Source organism: Corylus avellana, chromosome ca9 (assembly GCF_901000735.1).
Source record: "Corylus avellana chromosome ca9, CavTom2PMs-1.0".
NCBI lineage: Eukaryota > Viridiplantae > Streptophyta > Magnoliopsida > Fagales > Betulaceae > Corylus > Corylus avellana.
The window spans coordinates 11,877,627-11,901,854 of record NC_081549.1 but is presented as its reverse complement, the minus strand read 5'-3'; the positions used below and the strand labels follow the sequence as shown (position 1 = coordinate 11,901,854).

Sequence of the window (24,228 nt, the reverse complement as noted above, 5' to 3'; positions counted from 1 at the left end):
TGACCTGCATATGACTTTTTTCGCTTGAACTACCGATTATACCCTCATACTCCCTCACCCTTACTAACTATACCGTTTTGGGCTCCACAACTATAACACCCACCCAGCCCAAAACAACGTCATTTTGGGCATTAATTTTTTTAAAAAAAAAAGAAAAGAAAAAAAGAAAAAGAAAAAGAAAAGGAAAAATATTAAAAAAAGAAAGAAAGAAGAAAATCGGGGTGGCTCCAACCACACCCTTGGCCAAAGCCAACCCCATGGCCAAGGGGGCGGTCCGGTCACTCCCAAAAGGCCAAAAAATTTTGCAAACAGGGAATGGGTTTGGGATTTTGGGGGTGGTCCGAGGGCTTGGGGGTGGTTCAAATTGACTGTATTTGAAAGTTCAAGGGTCTAAATTAAGAGGTTTTAAAGTTTGAGAGCATGTTAAAACGGGTGGTAATTCAGAGGTCCAAAGTGAAGTTTCCCCTAAAGTAAAATATACAATTACATATATATACCATATGTAAGGATATAAATGTATATGCCCATTGTTTAATAATAAAATCAGAGAATAAATAAACATTATTCAAACATAATCAAAACTTCATTCAATCCAATAGTGCCTCACATAAGTTATAAGCCCTAAAGGATTTTCAAGGAGAAAATTTTTGTACAATCTATTATGTTGTAGACAATGAAAATAAAAAGAGATTTTTAATGAATAACTCAATTAACTGAGACCACGTTTTATAAAGAATATGTCACTACTTCGAATCATGGCAATTAAAAATTTAGAGGAAAATTGAAAATTATAAGTTGACTTTTCTTAAAAGAAAAAAAAAAAAAAGAAAAAAAAAAAAGAAAAGAAAGGGAGTTTCATTTATCTCTGCCCTTTCTTCTTTCTCTCTCTGCTTCCTCCCTCTCGACGCATCCACACATAGACGGGGGCACACCATATCCTCCAACCACTCACACTATCAGCTGCCACCACCGGTCGCGCCAACTCCCTTTGGCGAACAATTCCGGCGAGCTCACCGGAGCTATGAGCTGCTAGCTGGCCCCTTTAGGGCTCTAGGCTTGGCATCCGTATAAAAATTCGAGGTAATTTTCTAAATCTAGACGCTTTATTAAGGTTTACACATGATGAGTAAGGAATAGTGTAATACAATGGAAGTCAATAACGCCTATCTAATGCACTGGAAGGGCCGGAATTGGGGTGAGTGTGGGAAATGGTTTATGCCCCTACTCTCTCTATTTTTTTTTTTAAAATAAATTAGAAATTAGAAATCTGGAGATGGCATCAACTCTCGGGATTTTGTTTTTGCATGTTAGGGATTTGAATTGTTACGTTAAACTTGTATTTTTGAGCGTTGGAACATTTGTGTTTTCTGAATAATTTCTTTCAAAACACTCTTTACGCAGAATAGAGACAGAGTGTGTATTAGTTAAGGATGAAAAGCCACAGCACTTATGTACCGCCCCCATATGTTCCTTTGGAACAGTCAGATGCAGCTGCGGAGATTGTTCCATGCACTCAAGACATACCTATGCGTGGTCATGGCAGCGATGGACCGACACAATGGTCTTCTGGAATCTGTGCCTGTTTCGATGATATGCAGAGCTGTACGCTACTTTCTGCCTTGTGACCTTGATTTATCAGAAGCAAAATTATGAAGGTGCCTCTTGAATATGACAATTAATGTATGGGGTTTTTGTTATGTGAATGCAATTAAAATTATGTGGTTGTTCACCTCTAAAATGGAACTTGGCTGAATTCTTTTTCTATGAATGTATTAAATAATATATGATACGAATCCAAATTCCTACCATGTAAGTAGCTATGTAAAATCTCAAACAAATGCACTTTTTAGAGTCAAAATCAGAAGATGAGGTGCTTAGTCAGATTGTAGATTTAGGTCACTAAAAGATGTTTCTATCTTTTGCGAGTGATTGATATATACTTGTAATATGATTGGGATGTTTAGAACCTGCTTGGTTGTTCTGTTACTCATTTATATGAAATTGAAATTGTTTTCTTTTAAAGTTGGAGAAACATCTTATATGCGGTAGTTGTTGTAAGAAAGATTAATTTCATAGTGGTGACATAGTGTTCGGGTGTGACAAACATTACCCTTCTGGTATAATACTAAAGAAATCTTTTCTACTGTTCAAGTCGGGCTAGGGGTGTGCTTAGATTGACATCATACAGTATGATGCTGAATCATTTCTGTTGTTCAAGCAGGCTAGGAGTGTGCTTAGATTGACATCATGTATGATCTGTTTGGAAGTAGGCAAGGTGAGTTTAATGTTATAACTTCATTAGGATGATGAAATTTTCTCAAGCTGTTGAAAAACCTGGATAGATTCTGCTGTGGTAATTTCTTACTGGGCTGATTGTGTGATGACCCTGAACTGAACAATCTATGATAAACACAAAATGTGTCAAACTGTAGTAGGGTATTTTTTGAGATATATCCTAAGCTCCAGTATCACATTTGTTTGAACATCATGCATAATTGATGATGTTCATTCAATCCTAGGGCACACGAGTTATTACCGGCATGTGGTGATCAGAAATTGCCATTTTCCTGTTTGATCATACAATGGTTGTGGATCATTTTTAAAAAAGAAATCAAAATATTATTAAACAAAGCACAAAGGTGCAACCTAGGTACATAGGAACTATACAATAAATATATCTAGCCAAAATGAGAAAGAAAGCAAGAAAATCAAGAAAATTAGGAAAATTAAGATAGTCTAAAGCAACTCCAGTGGCAAAGAGTATTGAAGAAGAAAGATTTTAGTTCCACCACCTTCCTCTCAGTCTTCAAAACTTCTATAATTTCTTTCCCTCCCATGACACCACATTAGGCTAGATAGAACCATCTTCCATACTACCGCACTCTGGAGACTACCACACAACCCTCTCCAAGAAGCAAAAAAGTCTACCACTTGTCTCTGCATAACCCAAGCTAACCCAATGCAGCTAAAGAAAGCGTTCCATAAGGCCATATCAATCTCACAATGAAGTAAAAGATGATCTACAGACTTCTTACTCCTCTTACACATACATCATCAATTAACCACTAAGACATGCTGCTTCCTTAGGTTGCCCATGGTGAGAAACTTCCCTAGGGCAAGTGAAAGACACCCTCATGAGGACCTTATTCCCCAAATCCAAGGGTAAAGAGTACTATCATGTGAAACAAGGACATTGTTGAACGATCTAATGTTAGAAACTTTCTCTTGGAAGTGGCCCAACATAGCTTGTCTTTACATCCTTGTCCCAATCTGAAAAAGTACAACAAATTGAGAAACAAAGCAAACACATCTACTTTACGACTGTTTGCTGCTTTAATAAAGCTTACATTCTATTAATGAGAGGCATTTGTGACACGTCGCCTGGGTATGGAGATGAGGATGTAATATGTATACTCACACACTTCATGACAACAACACGTTTTAAAGCCGTGATCGTCATGATCCCAACAGAACTCTGCAGTCTGCAGTTAAGCAAGCTTATGCGAGAGTAGTACTAGGATGGGTGACCTCCTGGGAAGTCTGGTTTGGGGGAGCCAAAAGCAGATAATATTGTGTGTCAATAGGGTGGGGTGTTACAGAATTAGACAACTCCAAGTGATCTGCCATGGAAGCATCCTTAACATGAACTATACTGTAAAAATCCGGCTCATAAAAAAAATACTTTACAAATCTTATAAAGCTTTTTAAGGGTTTGATCTCCACACGTCATGCTAGAATCTCATCTTGGAGCAATCACCCACCTCAAATCTGGTATGACTAGAAAACATTGGCGCCTCTTGATCATTTTCCATAACCCCACCTCATACGACCCATAAACCTCATTTGAACGCCACTCACCCCACGAGCCTCTATATTTATAATCCACTACAATTCTCCACAATGTCTCTCTCATGCAAATAGTGTCATAACCACTTCTCCAAAAGAGCATAGTTGAATAAAAGCAAGTTTTGGACCCTCAAGCCTCCCTTAGAGATCGGAGAACAAACTTGAGATTAACTTACTAGGTGAAATTTGAACCCTTTATCGAGCCCGTCCCATAAGATATCTCGTTGGGACTTCTTTATACGATCACCAATAGAGAGAGGAACAAAGTAATCCTACCATCCTTAGACAAGTACATCATTTTCCAGACATCCAAACTATGCTCGGTCTTCTCAATAACAACACACCAAAGAGATTTGGCCCTAAAAGAGCTTCCAATAGAAGGACAAGATATTTTAAAGGCAAAGAAGAAACCCTAGAGCCCAGAATACTAGCTAGACCATCAACATTATTGACATTACCCACAAGAACCAATTCTGAGTTAAGCCAGATTAATTTTCAAACTAGATACAACTTCAAAGCATACGAACAAGGCACACAGATGACAAAGGTGATTTGGGTTTGCCCTACAAAAAATCAGGTTGTCATATGCAAATAGTTGGTGGGAGATGTTAAGCACTCCAACATTCCTAGACCCCACAGAAAATCCTAAAAGATAACCCCCGCAGAGAGTTTTTTACTTCAAGCCTTCATGACAAACAACAAAGGAGACAAAGGATCTCCTTGATTCAGACCACGAGAGCTACTAAAAAAACCAGATAGAGAGTCATTCATCAAAACAGAAAAGCGCACCAAAGAAATACAATGCGCTATCCAAGTACACAATTTCTCTCAAAAGCCGCACTTTCTCAGCAAAAATATAACAAGAAACCCCAATTGACATGATCGCAAGCTTTCTCAATATCCAATTTTCAAGCAAACTTGGCGCACCAATTCCAATCCTACTATCATTAACTATAAGAACAAAGTCTATGATCTGCCTACCCTTGAGAAACGCATTTATGAGGCTTTGAGATAATCTTCTCTAAAACCATTCTCAACCTGTTGTCTAAAACTTTGACAATAATCTTGTAAACACCAACTCAATAGACTAATAGGGCGAAAATCCGTAACATCGACAACCTCAGATTTCTTTGGAATGAGAGCAATGAAGGTGGTATTAAACTTTCTTCTAGCATGAAACCCATGAAAACTATCGATAATGTCTTCTTTAAACACAGCCCAATAAGCTTGGAAGAATGCCATAGTAGAACCATTAGTGCCCAATGCCTTATCCCCGTTCATACCTTTCATCACCGTGAAGATCTCACTCTCCTCAAATGGTCTCTCTAACCAAGTGGCCTCCTCATCAATGGAGTCAAATGAAAGGTGATACGTACCCGAGGTTGGGTAGTGACGTGAGATGGGATTTGAGAGCTCCTTTCGAGTAGGAGAGACCACAATTCTTCACTTAGGGTAAGAGAAGACCACAATTTGACTAAATCATTCTCTGATTTCTTCATTAATAAAATGGTCTATAAATAGACTACAATTGATAACACGATAACACCTTAAAGATAACATATTAAATATTAATGGTATACACACGCTCCATGTCCCAATCCAAAAACATGTGCATACTGATACATCTAGTATTCCCTGAAAAAACTTAACATAAAAACATCATCATAAACTATGCAATGCATGCTTTCATGTGCTTCATTTATTACATTTCCATTTCCATTCATTTGATTGATGGATAACTTTCTCCCACCGGAGACGTTCTCCTCCAACCCTTTCGTTGAATGGATGACACTTTCTCCAACCGGTCACATTTTTCCTGCTTGTCATTCCATTACATTTCGTTATTGTCTTATTCCATTATTTCCTTTCTCTCACTTCCATTCCCATCTACATGTTCGTGATGTATGCTAATACAACCATTTTTGCTTTACTTTCATGTTCATGCAACATTTAACAACATTTCATCAACATAATTCATAAAGCATATCTTTACACAATTGAAATCATCAAAAGTACTTATGAACCTCTATCAATATAAAATATTTGGCTTGAATCAATTCATATAACATGCTTTAAAAACAATTAAAAACTATTTTTTTTTTCCTTAGTAATTAATATGCTGACAAGTATCCTCTTTGACGTTTCAGAAAGACTCCTAACTTAAACCCTTGCTATGTACAACTGCAATGTCACATTGATTGTCATGATTAACACTCATTTCATAACAAAACCCTACTTGAAAACCCATATAATATTCTAGGGTTTACTACTAAAATCCCCTTATCTACAAAACTTAGAAACACTTAAAGTGTAGCTCTTACCTTACTCAAACGAAGGAAATGAAGTTTTGGTCCACGAAACTCCAACCTGAAGTTTAACCCAAACTTAAAAACTCCAAATGAACAAAAACCCTAAAGAAATGATCAAGATTACGCACTACATTTGGAAATGTAGCTTAACTTGCTCAAAATTTAGGATTATGAATTTACCTCAAATCGATCGGTCAAAATGGAGTTGCAACACTGAGAATCATGCCTCCAATGTTAGATTTGGCTTTGGAAACTTTCTCTTGATCAATCCCCCAACTTAGCTCAAACACTAGGAGAGCTAAAGAGATAGAGTGGCGTGAGAGAGAAATAATGGATGAAATGAGCTGAAAAGGTCGCATCCTAGCTATTTATGGTCAACCTTTGGCCTTCCCCATTCGAACTGAAAAATGCCAGTTTGAACAGCAGTCGCATAAAACTACCATAAATTCTCCAGAAAATACACGTAGTTCGAACTTGTAAAATGTCGTTCAAACTGGACTCTCAGTTACACACTAGTTCAAACTGATAAAAGTCTAGTTTGAATTGGACCCTCGGCTATGCCCCAATTCGAACTAACTTGGAACGCACCACTCAGGTGCCTCCCAGTTCAAACCAATTTGGAATTGACCTCTCGGCTTTACCAAAAACTCATCCTGTTCGAACCAATTTGGAATGGGGCATTCTGGAACACCTTAGTTGGAACCGATTTGGAATGAGAATGGAACGAAGCTTATTGGAATACTCCCGTTCGAACCTACTTAGGACGAACTTGGGACGGACCTTTGGAAAGCTCTTCATTGTGCATTTCAAAGATCCGTTCGAATTGGAACTTCATAGTTCGAACCCATGGCTTAAAAACTGACTTTTTGCCAAAATTTTCAAAGTGTTCTTTCACTTCAATGATTCTAGTTGTTTTACTTATGTAATTTAGTTGTAATAATTCTTTTAGTTACTTTCTTGGGTGTTACACATACCATGATACGAGAGAGTTAGTTCTTTTTCCAATCTCCCTTCGAACATGGTACTAAAACGGTATATAACATGATTAAAACAGTTAATTCTTCTTTGTTCTTCTCATGTTTGAGATCTGAAAAGCGTACCTCTTTGTTTTGGGGATTCAGATGCAGTGTCTGTGACATGACTTCTCTGATTGACATGTGAATACTATGGTAGTAAGTTAAGCAAAGGTACAAGTTTAAGTGTTTAATAATAGTCAGTGAATGGATAATCATTTTAATATTATATAAATGGGAAATGTTATTCGTCCTTTAGGTCTGTAATCTATGATTTGAGATTATAAGCTGACTAGTTTTTTATATGGTGCAGGTTGTGTAGGCCTTTCTTGTCCTTGCTTGCTTTTTGGAAAAAATGCAGAATTTCTTGGTTCTGGAACTCTCATAGGATCATGCATGACCCATTTTGTTTTGTGGGCTCTTTTCAATTCTCTCTGTTGCCTGTTGACTGATGGCGTCTTCTTGCCTTTACCCGGATGCTTTGTTGCATGTTACGCTTGTGGCTACCGTAGGGCCCTACGATCAAAGTACAATTTACAGGTATAGCTTTAGCATCTTTGCAGCAGATATAGCCTTGTCATTGATTAAGAATTTAGACTTTTGATTTCCATTGTTACAAGCTAATTCTTTCTTTACTGGTTAGAATTTAAGCTACTTAAGGTTTTGAGTAATTGTATGAAAAAGTGGTAACCCCCGCGGGCACCTTTCTCCTGAAGAGAGATTTCTTTGATTATGTGGGTAGAATTTGAAAATGGAAATTTGATCCCTTGATCTGTACAATGCTTTGGTCAGAGTACTGCTGTTTGAATCCAGTGATACTTGCTTGGTAGTTACACAGCTGCCTGCCAAATTATAGCTATTATTTTTGTTTAGAGAGGGAAAGACGGTGTTTTTTTATTGGGGGCAGAAAAAGAGGGGGGGGGAGGGGGCTTAGGATGTTTCATTGGGCAAGTCATTTATAGTTGGAAACTTGGTCTGTCTATTTTCTGACAAAGAAGTTTGCAATTTGATTCTTCTAGAGAAAGTTTTTTGCCAAAATGTTGAAGAGTGTTTGGGCAGTCTACTGTACCTGAAAATGAATATCATGTCTTCCGTAACCTTGAAATGTGAAGAAGACATGGAACAAGACTTATTATGTTTAGATGATAAGAACATTTCAATTGTGTGAGTCTTTTTGTTGTTGAAGCCGGGAGCTATCAAGAGATGGTTGCTCTCAAGTTCTTTGGTCATGCTTATGAGGATTGGTTTTCTGTTTGGGTGTTTGCACATAAACTTGCTTTTGGGACACGCATAAGTTGAAAATTGGATAATGATGCGGTAGAATGAATGTTGGATAATGATGCAGTAGAATGAATGCTAAACGTGTGGCTACTTAATTAAGTTGAAGATCGGCATCTTGAAATTGATTGTCATTTGTTCTTTTTGGTATTAGTGTTGCTCATTAAGTTGTCTTGGAAATGGTAGCTGTTAGTGAGTTGTGGAATGTATGGAGTATAGTATTAACGTTGCTTAGTAAGTTGTCTTGAGAATGTTTTTAGAACAGCTAGCTAGTGTATTTGTTATGGAAGTGGTCTAGCACTTATTGTAAGGCTTTGACTAGTCAAGCTTTGTTATCCTTATATATATCAATGAGAAATGAGATAGAGAGTATCCTTTGATTCTGAAAAAATATTTGTCTGGCTTTTGGAGTTGTGATTCCTTCTAACAATCAAGCGTGTTGCTTGGTTACTTCGAGTGACAGATGAGCTATTAGTAATGTTGGGCAGCATTCACTACCCCCCAGTCAAGTGGCATAAATATTGCATAGTGTTTACAAGTTAGATTGCTCTTAAAGGCCACTTTTGTCATGCAACTGTAAATGCAGTTTGTGATAGAATTATTGTTACTATAATCATGCTCTCGCTTACCATTTCTTTTTCATGTCTTCTGAAGGAAGCACCATGTGGGGACTTTGTTACTCATTTTTGCTGCCATTTGTGTGCCATTTGTCAAGAGTACCGGGAAATCCGTGAAAGGTCTGGTGATATCACACACCCTGATCTGAAGTTGGCCGTAGTCACAGCTCCACCAGTCCAGACGATGGAATCGGTTTCGGTGGAGTAATGCTATACTAGTGTATGTAACTTACAGCTTTCGACAAAATAAAAAAGGGAAATCAGTGAGATCAGCCCTGGGTTTTTGGTTGGACTTTGTGCTTCATGTCTGGAATTTCTCTTTATACTATGTAGTCTTCTTGGGGTAATTATAAGTTTTTTGGTACACAGGTGGTTTAGCTAATACATTTGCCAGGAACTGGATAGATAATGAAATGATATTTTCTTTAAAAGTAATTGGACAGTGCAAAGATATTTTAGATAATCAAAATTAATTAATCACTACTAAATGCTTATTCTCTTGTGTTTTTAATGGTGATCCAAGCCGAATCCACCGAATCCAATTAAATCAGGAATACTTTTGTGGACTTCAAATGAGTTTGAACATGCAATTTAGATTGAATTCTATTTGTTTCTACCAGGATTAGAGGAGAATATAGTAAGGGAAGGATCCTCCCATTATATAGCCCAGTTATTGGACAAAACCCATGTATCGAACAACAAAATTGAGTCTCTTCATCCCTCATGTGGTGCCTTTTTTGGTTTTAGGTAGGAAAAATCAATTGTAATTATTTACTTAGGTGTGACTATAATAGCACATATTCGTTGAGAGTCGCATAAAATAGGTTTAGACAGTGAGAATTGCAGATATTCTTCTAAGTTTAATTGGGTCATAATCTGACCCAGCCTATTTAGGAAATTAGTAGGGCTAAGACGACTAATATTAATAGGATTGGGAATTTTCATTTAGTTAAACTTTTATTCTAGTGCATGTCAACTATTTTTTAAATTTCCTTAAGGCATTGAATCATCACCACTAATGGTCTCCTTATTCCGTGCGTACATGAGAACGAGTTCAACAATTGTTTGTCTTATTGCTTCCCACGTTACAGTATCTTCTTCTTCCTTCTCATGTCTTTTTTAAATGCGAAATTAAATTGACTACGTTTCTCTTCAAGGATAGCATCCCCTCACAACTACCAACTTCCCAAATTGCTCGTTAAAATATTTTAGAAAGTTAAGAGATTAAGAAGAAAGAAGAAGCCATATATATAATTTAGTGTCGGCAACTTTTGATATGATCCGTAAAACTGATGTTAGCCTAACACGAAGTTAGCGAGTTAAGATTGAGAAGTTTGACTTGTTTAATTAATTGAGTTGAGTTAGCGTGGACATAAATTTCTTATAAATCAATCTTTAAAAGTGACATGTACTTTAGCATGTGATCACTTTTCCATCCAAACATATGACAACCTCTAACGGAGTGGCTTAAATGCAATAAGCTAATAATTTGAATGACCTGTGCGTCATAATAGTCAGTTTGTAAGACTTTATAAAAAATGGTTGCTAGTTGAAGGGATTAAAGTATATTTAACCCAATTACCTTTGTTCCTAATATTCAAGCTTCCTACCTCCTTAGGAAAACAAACCTAAATCCAAGCAAAACAAATACAAGAACAATTGTTGACACTAAGATTCAAAAAAAAATTCTTTGGATAAGTAAGAACTTAACAAGAACAAAAAAGGATCTACGTGCAGCCCTTAAAAAAAGTCGGCATAGAAAGACTTAATTAGAAAATGATTTTAGAAAAAAACACAAATATCCTTAAAGAAGTTGACTTTAGATTTAACTCAAAATATAATCTCTAAAACATACACCTGAAATCGCAGTCTATTGTATGGGCAGAGCCCACATATTCCTTTTTTCTTTTTTTTTGGCTCATCATCAAACCAAGCATCATATGAACCCAGTCATCCTTAGACTTTTTGTTGGGCAGTTAGCTTCCCAATTAGGAATTGAGGGTTTAAGGGTTTTCAATTTGGAGGAAAACATTAGAGAAGCTTAGGAGTAATATGTTTTTTTTTTTTTTTTTTTTTTTTTTTTTAAGCTTAAGTTTATAGGAAGAGGTAAATTTAATCACTATATTACTTTAACACTCCTTCTCACATGTGTGCTCAAACTTTCTTTTAATAAGTGAGACCTAACACATGAAATACTTAATTTAAATGGGGGTGAGAATTGATGGAGTCAGGTTCGATCTCAGGACCTTTGGCTCTGATACAATGTTAAAGTATATAAAAATATAAAGAGAAAAAACAAGGAAGAAATATACAGATTAAGGTGGTTCGGCCAATGGCCTACGTCCATACGTAAAAGCCTTTTCTTGACTACATCTTTCTTTCACTTGATATAAATTGTACAATAAAATGGCCTATTTATAGGTGAATGAGGCCAAGAATACAATAAGTACATAATCAATATGTAACCATCAGAATTAGGAGAGTTACATAATCAATTGTCCTCCTACAATTGATATTACTTTTAACATTACCATTGTATTAAAATTCAACAGTAATTTATTACAAATTAAATAATAATTTTAAAAATCAATTTTAAAGGACGAAAAAAAAACATAAGAAAGACAAAAATATCATTTAGCATTAGTCGAAGCTTAGTCGAAGCTTAGAAACGTGTGTTTAGGGGTGATCTTAGATAGAGGCTATGAAAAAATTAACGGCACACTCGGTGAGCTTATCATTGCCGATTAGGGTATTGGTTTGTACTAAGAGCTGCATGTCCATAAAATTGCAAGCCCTTTTAATATAAAATTGTTTCTCAAAATATATATATATATATATAAAAAAAAAATTGCAACCATTACACGTGCCAATTATATAGGAAGATAAGGTTATATGCAAATGCCCAGTGAATCACACGCTTGGGTTTGTTTATTTTACAGAGAGAGAGAGAGAGAGATGGCAGAAGCTTGGCATGTGTTATCAGCAAGAAACCTCAACCCGATTCCCAGTCCATTCCCAGCTAAGGCTAAACTCCTCAAGTTGCCGTCTCAGTCTTTAAGAATCAGAGCTTCTTCTAAAAGAAATGGATGCTCACGGTATTTTCATTTCAGAGTAAATCTTAGTTTTTCTTCCTTGCAAATTGCAACATATATATTAATTAAGATGTTGCAAGCAATTGCAAATCCATACAAGAGAGAAAAAATATGCATGCATGATATTGATAGCATTTTTGTTCTTCAATTCGCAACAAATTAAGAAAAACGGTGGGTAGGACTCCTCCACGCCGTCTGATCACAATATCAACATCAGATGGAAAGTGGCAAGGGAAGTGGACCTGCGACTACCTTCTCTCTCTCCGAGACTTGTGCTTGCAAGATTTGTTGGAAGGTGAAGATAAAAATGCAGGGGTTTTCGTCAAACTCTGCATCCACAAGGTAATTTTCTACTGAAGTGCGTTCGTGCGTGTGTTTTGGTGCTTGGAAAAATAATCTACCAAATCTTGAATGCGTACAGATTAGAGAACAACTCATTCATGTGTATATTATTGTAGGCTTGTCATTATTCACAAAAAAGGCACAGAAACACTCTTAATACCTGCTCTGCTCTGATATGTCGTTGCAATGCTTCCTGTTGAAATAATGATGATGTGAAAAATTGAGTGAAAGCAAGAGAGAGAATGGTCGAACACAAAGAACTTATGGGTGGTTCGGTGTTAACCACCTACATCCAACACTAGGAATACCTTAAGGGCTACATTCTGCTTATTAACTTGATTTGTTTACAATACAAAGGTTCCTATTTATAGGGCAGTGTTTAAATATAAGTATAGTAATCAAATCTCCTTAATTTGATTACAATCCCAATATTTGATTACAATCAACTTATAAATAGAGAATATTTGATATTAACCTAATTATGGAATATACGAAAAATATATACCGTATATTCTAACATTCCCTCAAACTCAAGGTGGAAAATTCTGGAACCTTGACTTTAAAAATAGAAACAACGATGACAATGGCAGTGGCATAGGCCAGAAATGGGCCATAGATGGTGGCGACTGCCGGAGGAGATAGAGGCTGGCGGGCGGCCAGCGATGGCAACAAGTGGCGGTTGGTGAATGCAGATTCAAATGGTCTGACAACGAGGCCAACAATAGGCTAGGGCTGACAATGAGCCAAACTTAAAAAATGGCCGATGACGGGCCAAAATCCAAAAAGGGGCTGACAACGGGCCATGGCTGACAATGAACCAAACTTCAAAAGGGCCGATAATGGGCCAGGGCCGACTTGGGCCAAAATTAAAAAGAGCTGACTATGGGCTAGGGCTGAAAATGAGCCAAACTTAAAAGGGGGCCAACTTGGGCATGTAACTAAAAGAATATGAGCCCACTTGGGCGATTATCAGATTGGCTCACCGAAGTTGATTGGCGTGTGGCACGCGTGATGTGGCCACTCTTGGACCACCTTTTTTTTTTCTCACGGATTTGGATTTGGTGTGGGTAGCTTCACTGTAGGCCTATGAGCTTGGCTAAAAGGGCATGATTTGTTGTATGCGAGTGTATGGGAGGGTCAGTGTACACTTGCATAGAGAGTAATCTTGCGTGACGTGTGCAAGAGCAAAGCTATGGAACCTTGTGGTTGCGATCCAGAGATGCATCCCTAGGTGCAACTACGGGTAGGAATCTAGTGCAACGTGCAATAGCAGAATGGTGAGTAAAACTAGGTGGTGCGTGTATCTCAAACGCAGAAGCTATTGGCAGCGTGTGGCGGTGCATTGTAGAACTTCTTGGCCAGTGTCATCCACAGATAGGTAGATTGGAAGCCTCCGATCTGGTATCTGGCAGTGGTTTTCTCTCAAAAGTGGCTGGCGGCAGCGACTGAGGAGATCCGGTAGCAGCGCGTGAGGCAAGGTTGTAGGTGGTTTCAACGGCGCGTGGAGGGGCGTGCATGTTCCCTAAACACTCAGCAGTAGCGGGCAAAGGAGAGCTATGTTATGCTACACCAATGGCTAGATTATGAATTTATGATAATGTTTTTTATAGCAAAATCACTAATGGAGAGCGCTCACAAGAATCCAATAGAAAGATGGATCAATGAGCAAATCTCTGGAGAGGAGGGAAAGAGCGAGTGTGGAGGACATGGAGGATTTGACAGGCTTGACTTCTATCATGTTGCTTTTGTTAAGAAGATCGAGCATGTAGCATGTTGAGAAAGAATGAGGCCATCACGTATAGTAATGGCTTCCATACGCAAAAAGAAGTGGAGGGGACCCAAATCTTTGATGGCAAAATCAGCAAGTAGACATTGGAGAAAATCTGTAATTCCTTAAGGATGAGAGCTTGTAATGAGGATATCATCAACATAGATAAGAACATAGGTGGTGTGCTGAGTCGTTTGAAGAATGAATAAGGAAGAGTCAGAGTGCGATCCACCAAATCCAACTTCCAATATTGATGAGAATCAACAAGCACCATTAAAGGATCCATTGCATGTTCCAGTTGGGCCTATTACTAGAGCAAGATCCAAGAAGATCAAAGAAGTACTTAATGGGCTGATTCAAGAGATTTGGGCTGGTTCTAAAATGGGGCATTACAAGCTTAGCCCAAAGGAAGATGAAGGCGTAATAAATTTAATCCAAGCTATTGATGGGGCTGATCTTGCTTAATTGAGCATAATTTCCTTAGCAATGACATTAATGAGAGTCAACAAGCACCATTAAAGGATCTATTGCATGTTCCAGTTGGGCCTATTACTAGAGCAAGATCCAAGAAGATCAAAGAAGCACTTAATGGGCTGATTCAAGAGATTTGGGCTGATTCTAAAATGGGGCATTCCAAGCTTGGCCCAAAGGGAGATGAAGACGTAATAAATTTGATCAAAGCTATTGATGGAACTGATTGCGCATAATTTCCTTAGCAATGGCATGGATTAATGGTTGATTATGGCTGATTGACTTTCCAATTACATACCAATTAATTGGATGATTGACTTGCCAAATTACATGCCAATTAATTGGTTGATTGACTTACCTATTTCAAGACCTTTCTTAAGCGTGATTTAATTGCCAATTTCAGTCTATTTTTGGCATGGAGGAGCTACTAATTTCAGACAAATCAACCTTAATTTTAGGCTTTTATTAGTTAGTCATTTTTTTACTTTATTTAGTTTCCAATGTTGGAACCAATTTAATTTCCTTTCCATAGCAAGCAAGTAGTCATATTTTCAGTCATGCTTTATAAATAGCATGCACTCATTGTATTGGACATCATGAATGAAAATTAGAAAAAAATGTGAGGCTTGCGTCTTCTTTTGATTCTTCAAAGAACTTGTGAACTTATCAAGGATTCTTCCTTGTGGCGTTCAAACTTTATACCTTCGGTTCGTGATTCAATTATAATCATTGGGTCGATGGTTGTTACTTTATACCTTTGGTTCGCGTTTCATTTATAAACTTTGGGTCAAGGTTTTCTATAAAAAATCTGAATTTTAGCTTTCTTGGGTCAGTATTCCAATATTGTTTGTTGGGTCTCAAAAGCGTGTCGATTGAGGTTCGCATCAAATATATGGTCACTGTAGTGAGAATACCAAGCACGAGGGGCTTGCTTGATGCCATAGAGTGCCTTGCGGAATTTGAAAACGTGATAAGGAAATTGAGGGTGAATGAAGTACAAAGGTTGATCCTTGTATACATCTTCTAAGAGCCAACCATGCAATAAGGCATTTTGAACATCAATATGACGAATAGACCAATCAAATGAGATAGGAAGGGAGAGAACAAGGCGAATGGTGGTAGGCTTGACTACAGGGTTGAATGTGTTGCCAAAATCGACTCTAGGTTGTTTGTGGAAGCTTTTGGAAATGAGTCGAGCCTTGTAACGATCAATGGAGCCATCAACTTTGTGCTTAATGCGAAAAACCCATTTGCAGCCAACTATGTTCATGTTGGAGGGGGAACAAGGGTGCAAGTGTCTGCAAAGTAAGGCATCATATTCAGTGTGGCATCACGCCAAGCAAGGTGCTTTGTAGCTATCGAGTAAGAGGTAGGTTCGATGTCATTGGAGCAAAAGGCAATAAGAAGAGCCTTAGGCAACGTATAGCATACAAGACCCTTGAGGAGGACCTTGGGCTTGAAGATGTTATTCTTCGATCGGATTTGCATGCCATGTTATGGTGTGGGACAATCCAAGTTGTCATGCTCCAAGAACACGGGTGCAACCAGTGAACAAGGAGAAGAAACTATGTTAATAGGAAATATGTGCTAGGGAAGGGGCTGAGAAAGGCGGTTATGTTGGCCAAGCGATAGGAGACTTTGTGGGAGATTGGATTGTGTCTCTAGCTTGGTCAAGTGGGTGGCGTGTGGAAGATTGGATTGTGTCTCTAAGGGATTAATTGATTTAATCAAAAATATAAAATATAGTGCAGTTACAATTATTTAGTAGAATCAATTATAATTAAATAGTGACTTGGGATAATTGAGACCATTTGAAGTTAGTTATTATTTTTCTTTTTGGGTTCCTCACCAAGCTAATGTAAATTAACCAAGTTAGGGTTTTTATTTATTAGGCTACTTGTTAAAACGTGAGTTAGGGAGAAACTGTGCAGAAGATGCAAGAAAGGCTTGGGATAAAACTAAGCCCAAGTGTAGTGTGTTGGACGCATGGGCCTGGGAGCAATTCCCTGGAATAGTTATCTTATCTCTTCTAGTATTCCAATCCCATAAGTAGATAAGTCTATAGCTCTTGCAAATTACACCGTCATTATAGTTCTTTAGTTTCAACTAAGAACTAATATTCTTGAGTTAATTCTCGAGAATAAGTTTAAGTTTTGAAGAGTAAGAGTAAAGCCCACACTCTTGGTTATTGTTAGTCATTAGTGAGAAGATCTAAAAGTCTCATAATCTCTAAGATTACACGTGCTGCTTGGTCTAATAAGAAATAAAAGTTTCGCCCAAAAGCCAATGAGTGATTGTGATCTTCAAGTAAGTAATTCTTGCTTTCCAGTTTAATTTTATATAGCAAAGTTTTTTTGTCTGTTTTTCTTAAAGTTCAACCTTGGCTTGAAAATTTTTATTTTTTACTGCGCAATCAAACAGTTTGTTTGCACAATTTTTTTCATTGATCTCCAGCTAATTTATATACAACGTTTTGAGATTAAAAATGGAAAGAACAAGAAGATATGATATCAATTGAATGCTATATTCCTTCTTGGAGTAGCTAGCTATTTGCTGATTTGATTGTGCTTTCCATGAATGTGCTAGCCGTTGGTTGATTGAGAATTTCCTTGTTGAGTTTTGTTGTTTCCTTGTTTTCGTGTTTGCTCATTAATGAGAACCCACTGTCCTATATTATGAAGCAATTAATCTACCTAATAATGTCTCTTTTAATTTACCAGCACGCCAGCTTTGGTCTTTCTGTAGATGGAAAGATTCTTACATCCTTTACTAGAAAATGTAGTATCTGCTCCTCACCATACTGTAGAGAGGTAATTATTTATTGTTTTAAGAAAAATATTTTATGATATTTATTTGGACAATCTATTTCCCCCAAATGGATCCTCTCCATTTCCTTTGAAATTGAGAGGAACCGGTTAGGCAAAACAAGAGAGCAAAATGGTTTTAAAAAAAAAAATTGAAAAAACTATTTTGCCCTCTTAAATTGTACTAACCCGTTCCTCTCAATTTCCTTTGAAATAGAGAGAATCTCGATTCTTGTTTCCAAGGGGAACAATAAGCGAAGAAATATTATGCAAAACATGCATGGCTAACTTCTTGTTGTACCTGATGTGATAGATTGATACAAACTTCAATGTATGGATTTTGCCACCAAGCAAAGAGAATAGTGCAAATCAAATACCTGAAATTGGGGGAGACGATCCATCATTAAGTCTCTAAACTCTCTCTCTCTCTCTCTCTCTCTCTCTTAAAAATGAGATCTAACATGGTTGCCTTAGCAGGTGATCTATGTTAAACCCGGATATGAAGCTGACCTTGATTCACTAGTACAAGAGACAATTCGTCTCACCATCTCGGTAAAAGTATGACTTGGATACCAAGTTATGTGGTGATGACTTGCATATACAAGTTCTTGGAGACTAAATTCTTAAAATCTATATTGTAGGATACTTGCTCGGAGTTATGCGAGAGATCAGAACCTCCATTGCAATGTAATCTTGCTTTCTTTTTGACAACAATGCAAGCAAGGCTTTCACTGAATTTACTCTCTTTGCAGATGCCAGTGGACAAAGTGTGAGTTCTCCTGATCAGAGGTGGTCTAGACTCTTGGAGCTGAAGAATGCAAATCACAACTTGCATATGTAGACATTTGCTTCGTGTTTCACAAGTGCTTGATGTGAAGTTATTAGGTGTGGCGACCCGATCAACCTATAGGCAATATATTCATGTGGAAGTGGGAGCAACTAACATAACATCTATCCGGTTAAAGCTTATACCGTGTCATTTTCATAACAAAAAAAGTTGCTATACAAAAGGTGTCAGATACGACACAATGCCATATATATAAAGATCTAGCACACAACAAAATATGTACAATATAAAAATGGACTAGTTTGTAGTCTGACACAAACATGTGGTGTCCTACAGTCTCAATCATAGTAACCTAGGTATAAGGCTACCGAATCTTCACCAATACTATTGTCACCTGCAACATCAACATTGTCTATGTGATTGTAGAGTTAGCCACATTCCCTCAAACAAATTAATGAGCCCATGATCTCGGTAAGTATAAAAATTACTAAGTTTTCACAATGAGCCAACTTTTCACTTTCTATGTGAGTTTACAACAACAATTTCCATATCTTGATATATATATATATATTTTCTTTTAAAACATATCGCAGTTGATAAAGTAAACCTTGTAGTTATGTAAACAATTTAAAACATATTATTTAGCTGTGAGTGTATATGTACAACACAATCTCCTGCTTCGAAGCATACACGTACAAACTCATCTAAGTCATATCCATGTGTATAACATATAACCCAGCTACAGCCATATACATGCATTCTATAATTTTTGGAGAACACATACATATGGACATATCTAAGCAAGTAAAAATCATGTCTCAACTATGTTCTCCATTTGAACCTTTCCTCGGCACCCCTTAGGGCCTTACTAGTGAAGTAAACCATTTTTTGAACTCCTCATTCTTCCCAGACTGCAGTTGGAGACACGGCCAAGTACAAGAACATGGGCTCTCTGTTAACTGTCCTACTGAGGAGTGGGGGACTTGTCAAATACTAATTCAATTGGACAAAGGCTACTTCACATTCCTGGGTCCATTCAATTGCCTTTCTCAAAATTTTGAAGAAAGGAGAGCATGGTAGACCGGGAGATGAACCTATTAAGCACTGCGATCCTTCTCGTAAGTTGTTGTAGCTGTTTAATGTTTCTTGGGGGCTACATGTCCAACACGGGTTTTATCTTTTCAAGGTTGGCCTCAATTCCTTTCCGAGAGACCATGTAACACCACACCCCAATGACACACAATATTGTCCGTTTTTTGCTCCCCCAAACCAGACTTCCCAGGAGGTCACCCATCCTGGTACTACTCTAGCAGAAGTACGCTTAACTGCGGAGTTATGATGAGATCATGACCATCACGGTTTTAAAATGCGTTGTTGTCATTAAGGGTGTAGTATACATTTAAGCACATCCCCATCTCTATACTCAGGCGATGTGGGACGTCACAATCACCCCCTCTTAAGACCCAGCGTCCCCGCTAGCGACCCTCATGGGATTAGTCCATTCTTGGCGTCCGTCCTAGCTAGTGCCCGCTAGCGACCTTCTTCGGCTTGTGTGCACTCCCCCCATCTCAGGCTGGGCAATGACCCTGATATCATTTGTAACACTCCATCCCAATGACACACAATATTGTCCACTTTTGGCTCCTCCAAACCAGACTTCCCAAGAGGTCACCTATCCTGGTACTGTTCCAGCAGAAGCACGCTTAACTGCGGAGTTCTGATGGGATCATGACCATCACGGCTTTAAAACGTATTGTTGTCATTAAGAGTGTAATATACATTTAAGCACATCCCCATCTCTATACCCAGGCGATGTGGGACGTCGCAGGCCATGAACCCGAGAAACTTTGCCGAAGAAACTCCGAATGTACACTTTGCGGGATTGAGCTTTATGCCGTAGTGTTTCAACATTTCGAATGTTTCCTTCAAATCAATTGCATGATCAATTGAGGAGTGGTATCACTCCTATTTGTAGCACCTGCTCGTCTGCAAACCCGACCAATGGAGACCGAAAAGGCCTTATTCTGTTCCGATCAATCTTCTCTACTCAAAAGCCGGCCAATAAAGAATATCAGTTGAACTCATGCTATCAACTAGAATCCAATGAATAGCATGATTTGCCACAATCATCGTTACTATCAACACATCATCATGTGGCATGGATATTCTTGACTCATCCTCCTCTAAAAATGCAAGGACTAACGGCTCCTTCTTCCGAATTTTGGGTGGTCTTTCAAGGGTTAGAACTTCTCCCACTGAGCTTTCTTGGCAGAATTTGATTCGCCACCTCCTGCCAATCCTCCCAAGATGGTACGAATTTCTGCAATGATATCCTGGTTCCAAGGATTTTTGCCATTCCTCATTATCCCAATCCCTTCTTTGCTCATTTCTTCCGATATTCCTTTGACCACCATTATGAGCCTCAAGTCGCTGAGGCTCGCGACCCTGAGGAATCTTCTCCCTCTGCCTTTCCTTGGCTAGGAACCTTACCAATCTTCCACTCTTGATGAACTTCTCAATTTCAAGTCGTAAGGATACACATTTATCGGTCGTATGCCCATGATCTACAAGATACTTGCAGTACTTTTGGTTATCCAGTAGCTGAGGTGTGGTCCTCATCTTTGCTGGCCAACGAAAATTTGGATCCCTCTTGATCTCCACAAGATCTTAGTTACACTAGTGTTCAACGAGGTAAAATTGAAATCCCGCTGATATATTAGGACGCCAAATTTCTTCATTGCCTTCTTTGGGCTCCTTTCTTCTACTTCTCGGGAATCCCTTTTTTTCTTTCCCGAATCCTTCACTGACCCTTGAGTAGATTCACCTTTCCTATCATCTGGTTTACCATTTAGCCATACGTTTATTAAAACTCATTTGTGAAAACCTTACATATATGGCTCTTTAATAAACACTGGTGATAAGATTGATTTTCAAATAAAGATGGGCTCACATTACAAATGGTCAATTTGCTTAAACTTACAGAGTCGTAGACTCACACTTCTACTTATTAAACCATAATGATTATATAAATTTCACTGCAAAGATTGTCGTTGAGGATCCATATGCCTGATTAGACTTCTACATTTGAGGCTTGCAGAAGACTTTTACTTTTGAAGAGCTATCTTTCCATAAGTTAGTATGGCTAGTTTACTTGTATTTGTGACGCATGTGACTCATTGTATTATGAATAATGTTTGTGATGTCATAATGATGTATAATAGGAGTTCTGGTATATATTTATTAGTGAGTGTTGGTTATAAAAATAAAAAGAAAAATTTATTACAAATTTTCCGCTGTGTTATTTATTAAGGAAAAAGTAGTAGCGTCACGTGAGAATTTAGATAATCCACTTACGGCTTGCCTGGTAAAGCCGGGGCGTAACAAATATAGTCCTTTAGGGATTCAAACTTTCCTTGGGTTAAGGACAATAGATATGCAAGAGACCTTTAATGCCTTCGAACCGCCAAAAACTACGTCAAAAATCGTTGCCCTAAGGATTCAAACCCATCTATAGACTTTGGGGGAAGCTTCCTAAACCAATCTCAGGCACTTCCTTTTAGAGTCAAAGGGAAAGCCCGACACACTATATCATCGGGCGTGTCATGGAGGACTAAATGAGCCTGGTAGTTCTCCATGTGATCAGCTGGATCTCCATCTCCGCTATACCTTTCAATATGCAGAACATTGAACTTCTCAGACAAGGGAAACCTTATCACTTGATCGGTAAATGACAAGTTTGTATTATGTAGTAGATCATCAACTACTGACCGCTCCTCTTGCCCTAGGGGTGGGCACGGGTCGGGGTGGGGCAGATATCGACCATTTCTACAACCCGACCCGCTTAAGGCAGGTTTGAAAAAACCACCCGAAAGCCAACTACAGTTACCCATACCCGCGGGTTCTCAGGTGTTGCGAGGCGAGGCGAATTATGCAGGTTTGGGTGGTTTTGTGAGAGAGAATGAAAGAGGTCGAGAATGAGTTCGAAAAACCTAGAGTCGTGGCTATGGAAGCGGGTTCATGGTTGTTCGTGTTTCTCAGGATTCAGGAGTTGGGCTTTTTTTGGTGATTTTATTTGTTAAGAAGCAACTTCATCATTTGCTCTCTTATAGATTCAAAACGAGAGATGGAGGGAGAGAGAGAGAGAGAGAGAGCAAATCCAACAGACAAAAACGAGTACCTTCGCAGCGTCACCCCAACAAACTAGAGAGAGCTCCAATTCCGTATGGAGACGAGAGAGAGAGAGGGAGAGAGCAAACGAGAGAGAGAAGCTGTGGCAAAAAGAGAGGGTAAGAAATTATTAGGGTTAGGGTTTTTTTTATTTATTTATTTATACTCCAACGGGGCGGGTATCCGTAACCCAAAATTTTTTATACTCGGCCTGCCTCGCCCCGCACAGGTTAAAAGAAATCCTACCCTTTTTGCAAAAAAAACACTAAATCCGGGTGGATAGGGGCAGGCAGGTTTTTGCACACTCCTTCCAAGCCATTTCTTCATACTTGAATTTCAAGTCTTCCACCACCGCATCTAGGTCCATTGAGGTTTTTACCTCGAATTTTTATGGCCATATTTTAAGATAAAATGCAGCTCATCTTATAAGTTGAAAATTTATTGGAACACGCCATCAGTACTTACTGCCATAAAACTTTTTGGATAATAATTCTTCCTGCAGCAATCAAAGAGAATGGATAATCTAAACCGAACATTTTATTTTAGCATGTACTTCACTTGAAAATATAAAATTGGAAAAATTTCACTCAACCCTTTCAGAACTTCCATCACTTATGCAATGTTTCTTACAGTTTAGAAAAGCTCAATTTTAATGTATTAAACTTTTAATTTCTTATAATGCCACCCATATTTTAAGATTCTGTTAAATCCTAACAGAGGTGTATTAAATTCTTAAAATACCCTCTCTCTTTTTATTAAAAATAAAAAATAAATAAAAAACAAAAGAAAGATCTGATAGGTCATCAAACCCACCTTTTGCCTCGTGGGTCTAGTCGTGACCCACTGTCTTGAGTCAAGTTGTTACAAGGGTCAACCTACACTAGACTCACCATCATGGGTCTAGTTGTGGGTCATTGGGTCACTTTGTGTTCATAATTTTATTTAATTTTTAATTAAAGGTCAATTTAAAATTTTATAAAATTTCAAGGGTATAAAAATTATTTCACTCTTTTTACCGTCCGATTTAATCCTAAACCCTAACTGAGAGATTACGTTGCAAAAAATTGAAAGTTCAATACACTTAACTAAGAGGTTTTGAACTTTGAAGAAGACGTTGCAAAAGTGATGAAAGTTCATAAAAGTTAAATGAAGTTTCTCTATAAGATTTTAACTTGAGTAATCATCAATTTTTGTGATTTTATACCCCCTACATATTTGAGAAATGTTACGGTTCATCCTAGTGTTCTTTTCAATCTTTGTGAATATTGTTTTTGTAAAATAATATCCAACTAAAATACGAAGAACACTCAGAGGAACCATAGCATTTCTCCACATATTTATACAAATACAAGCGACGAGTCTTGACTTTAAATCATTTCTCAATCAAAAGAATGACGAGCAAGTCAAATCAAAATAATTAGACATGCTTATTCTACCACTTCCATGACCGGTAATGAGCTGGACTGGGAAAAAAAGCTATCTTTCAAAAAAAAAAAGAAGAAAAAAAACCTTCACTTCAAAGCTTATGTAGTTATGTATACATCCTTTATCATTATCAAAGTATCATTAGAGACACCAAAATGCAAGTCGAAGGTTTTACCTACTACATCATATGAATATTTAGCTGAGCAAATATTACAAAATGTGAATGGTTACCACAAGATCTTCAAATTGTTAAGAAATCCAAGCCGACACAATAAGTAGCCATTACCTGGATTATATATATATATATAA

General features: G+C 37.8%; 2 protein-coding genes across 5 annotated transcripts; both read left to right on the top strand.

Moving 5' to 3' along the window:
- Window positions 1-864: 864 nt before the first annotated feature.
- On the top strand, window positions 865-9,429 carry LOC132162574 (protein PLANT CADMIUM RESISTANCE 10). 3 transcript variants are annotated; one of them, XM_059572830.1, is made up of 4 exons: window positions 865-1,080; window positions 1,482-1,602; window positions 7,482-7,708; window positions 9,101-9,429. In XM_059572830.1, exons 2-4 carry the CDS (start codon window positions 1,527-1,529, stop codon window positions 9,269-9,271), a joined length of 474 nt encoding a protein of 157 aa, XP_059428813.1. In that variant the 5' UTR covers window positions 865-1,080; window positions 1,482-1,526; the 3' UTR covers window positions 9,272-9,429. The 3 variants fall into 3 exon arrangements, with proteins under 3 accessions (XP_059428813.1, XP_059428811.1, XP_059428810.1); XM_059572828.1 differs by having other exon boundaries at window positions 1,407-1,602; XM_059572827.1 differs by having other exon boundaries at window positions 1,402-1,602.
- A 2,558-nt stretch (window positions 9,430-11,987) lies between these two features.
- Window positions 11,988-18,745, top strand: LOC132192122 (large ribosomal RNA subunit accumulation protein YCED homolog 2, chloroplastic). Of its 2 annotated transcripts, none has more exons than XM_059607349.1 (7): window positions 11,988-12,158; window positions 12,320-12,497; window positions 17,457-17,546; window positions 17,854-17,943; window positions 18,018-18,092; window positions 18,182-18,227; window positions 18,293-18,745. In XM_059607349.1, the coding sequence occupies exons 1-7, from the start codon at window positions 12,019-12,021 to the stop codon at window positions 18,379-18,381; spliced, it is 708 nt and encodes a 235-aa protein (XP_059463332.1). In that variant the 5' UTR covers window positions 11,988-12,018; the 3' UTR covers window positions 18,382-18,745. The 2 variants fall into 2 exon arrangements, with proteins under 2 accessions (XP_059463332.1, XP_059463331.1); XM_059607348.1 differs by having other exon boundaries at window positions 18,018-18,098.
- The last annotated feature ends 5,483 nt before the right edge of the window (window positions 18,746-24,228 follow it).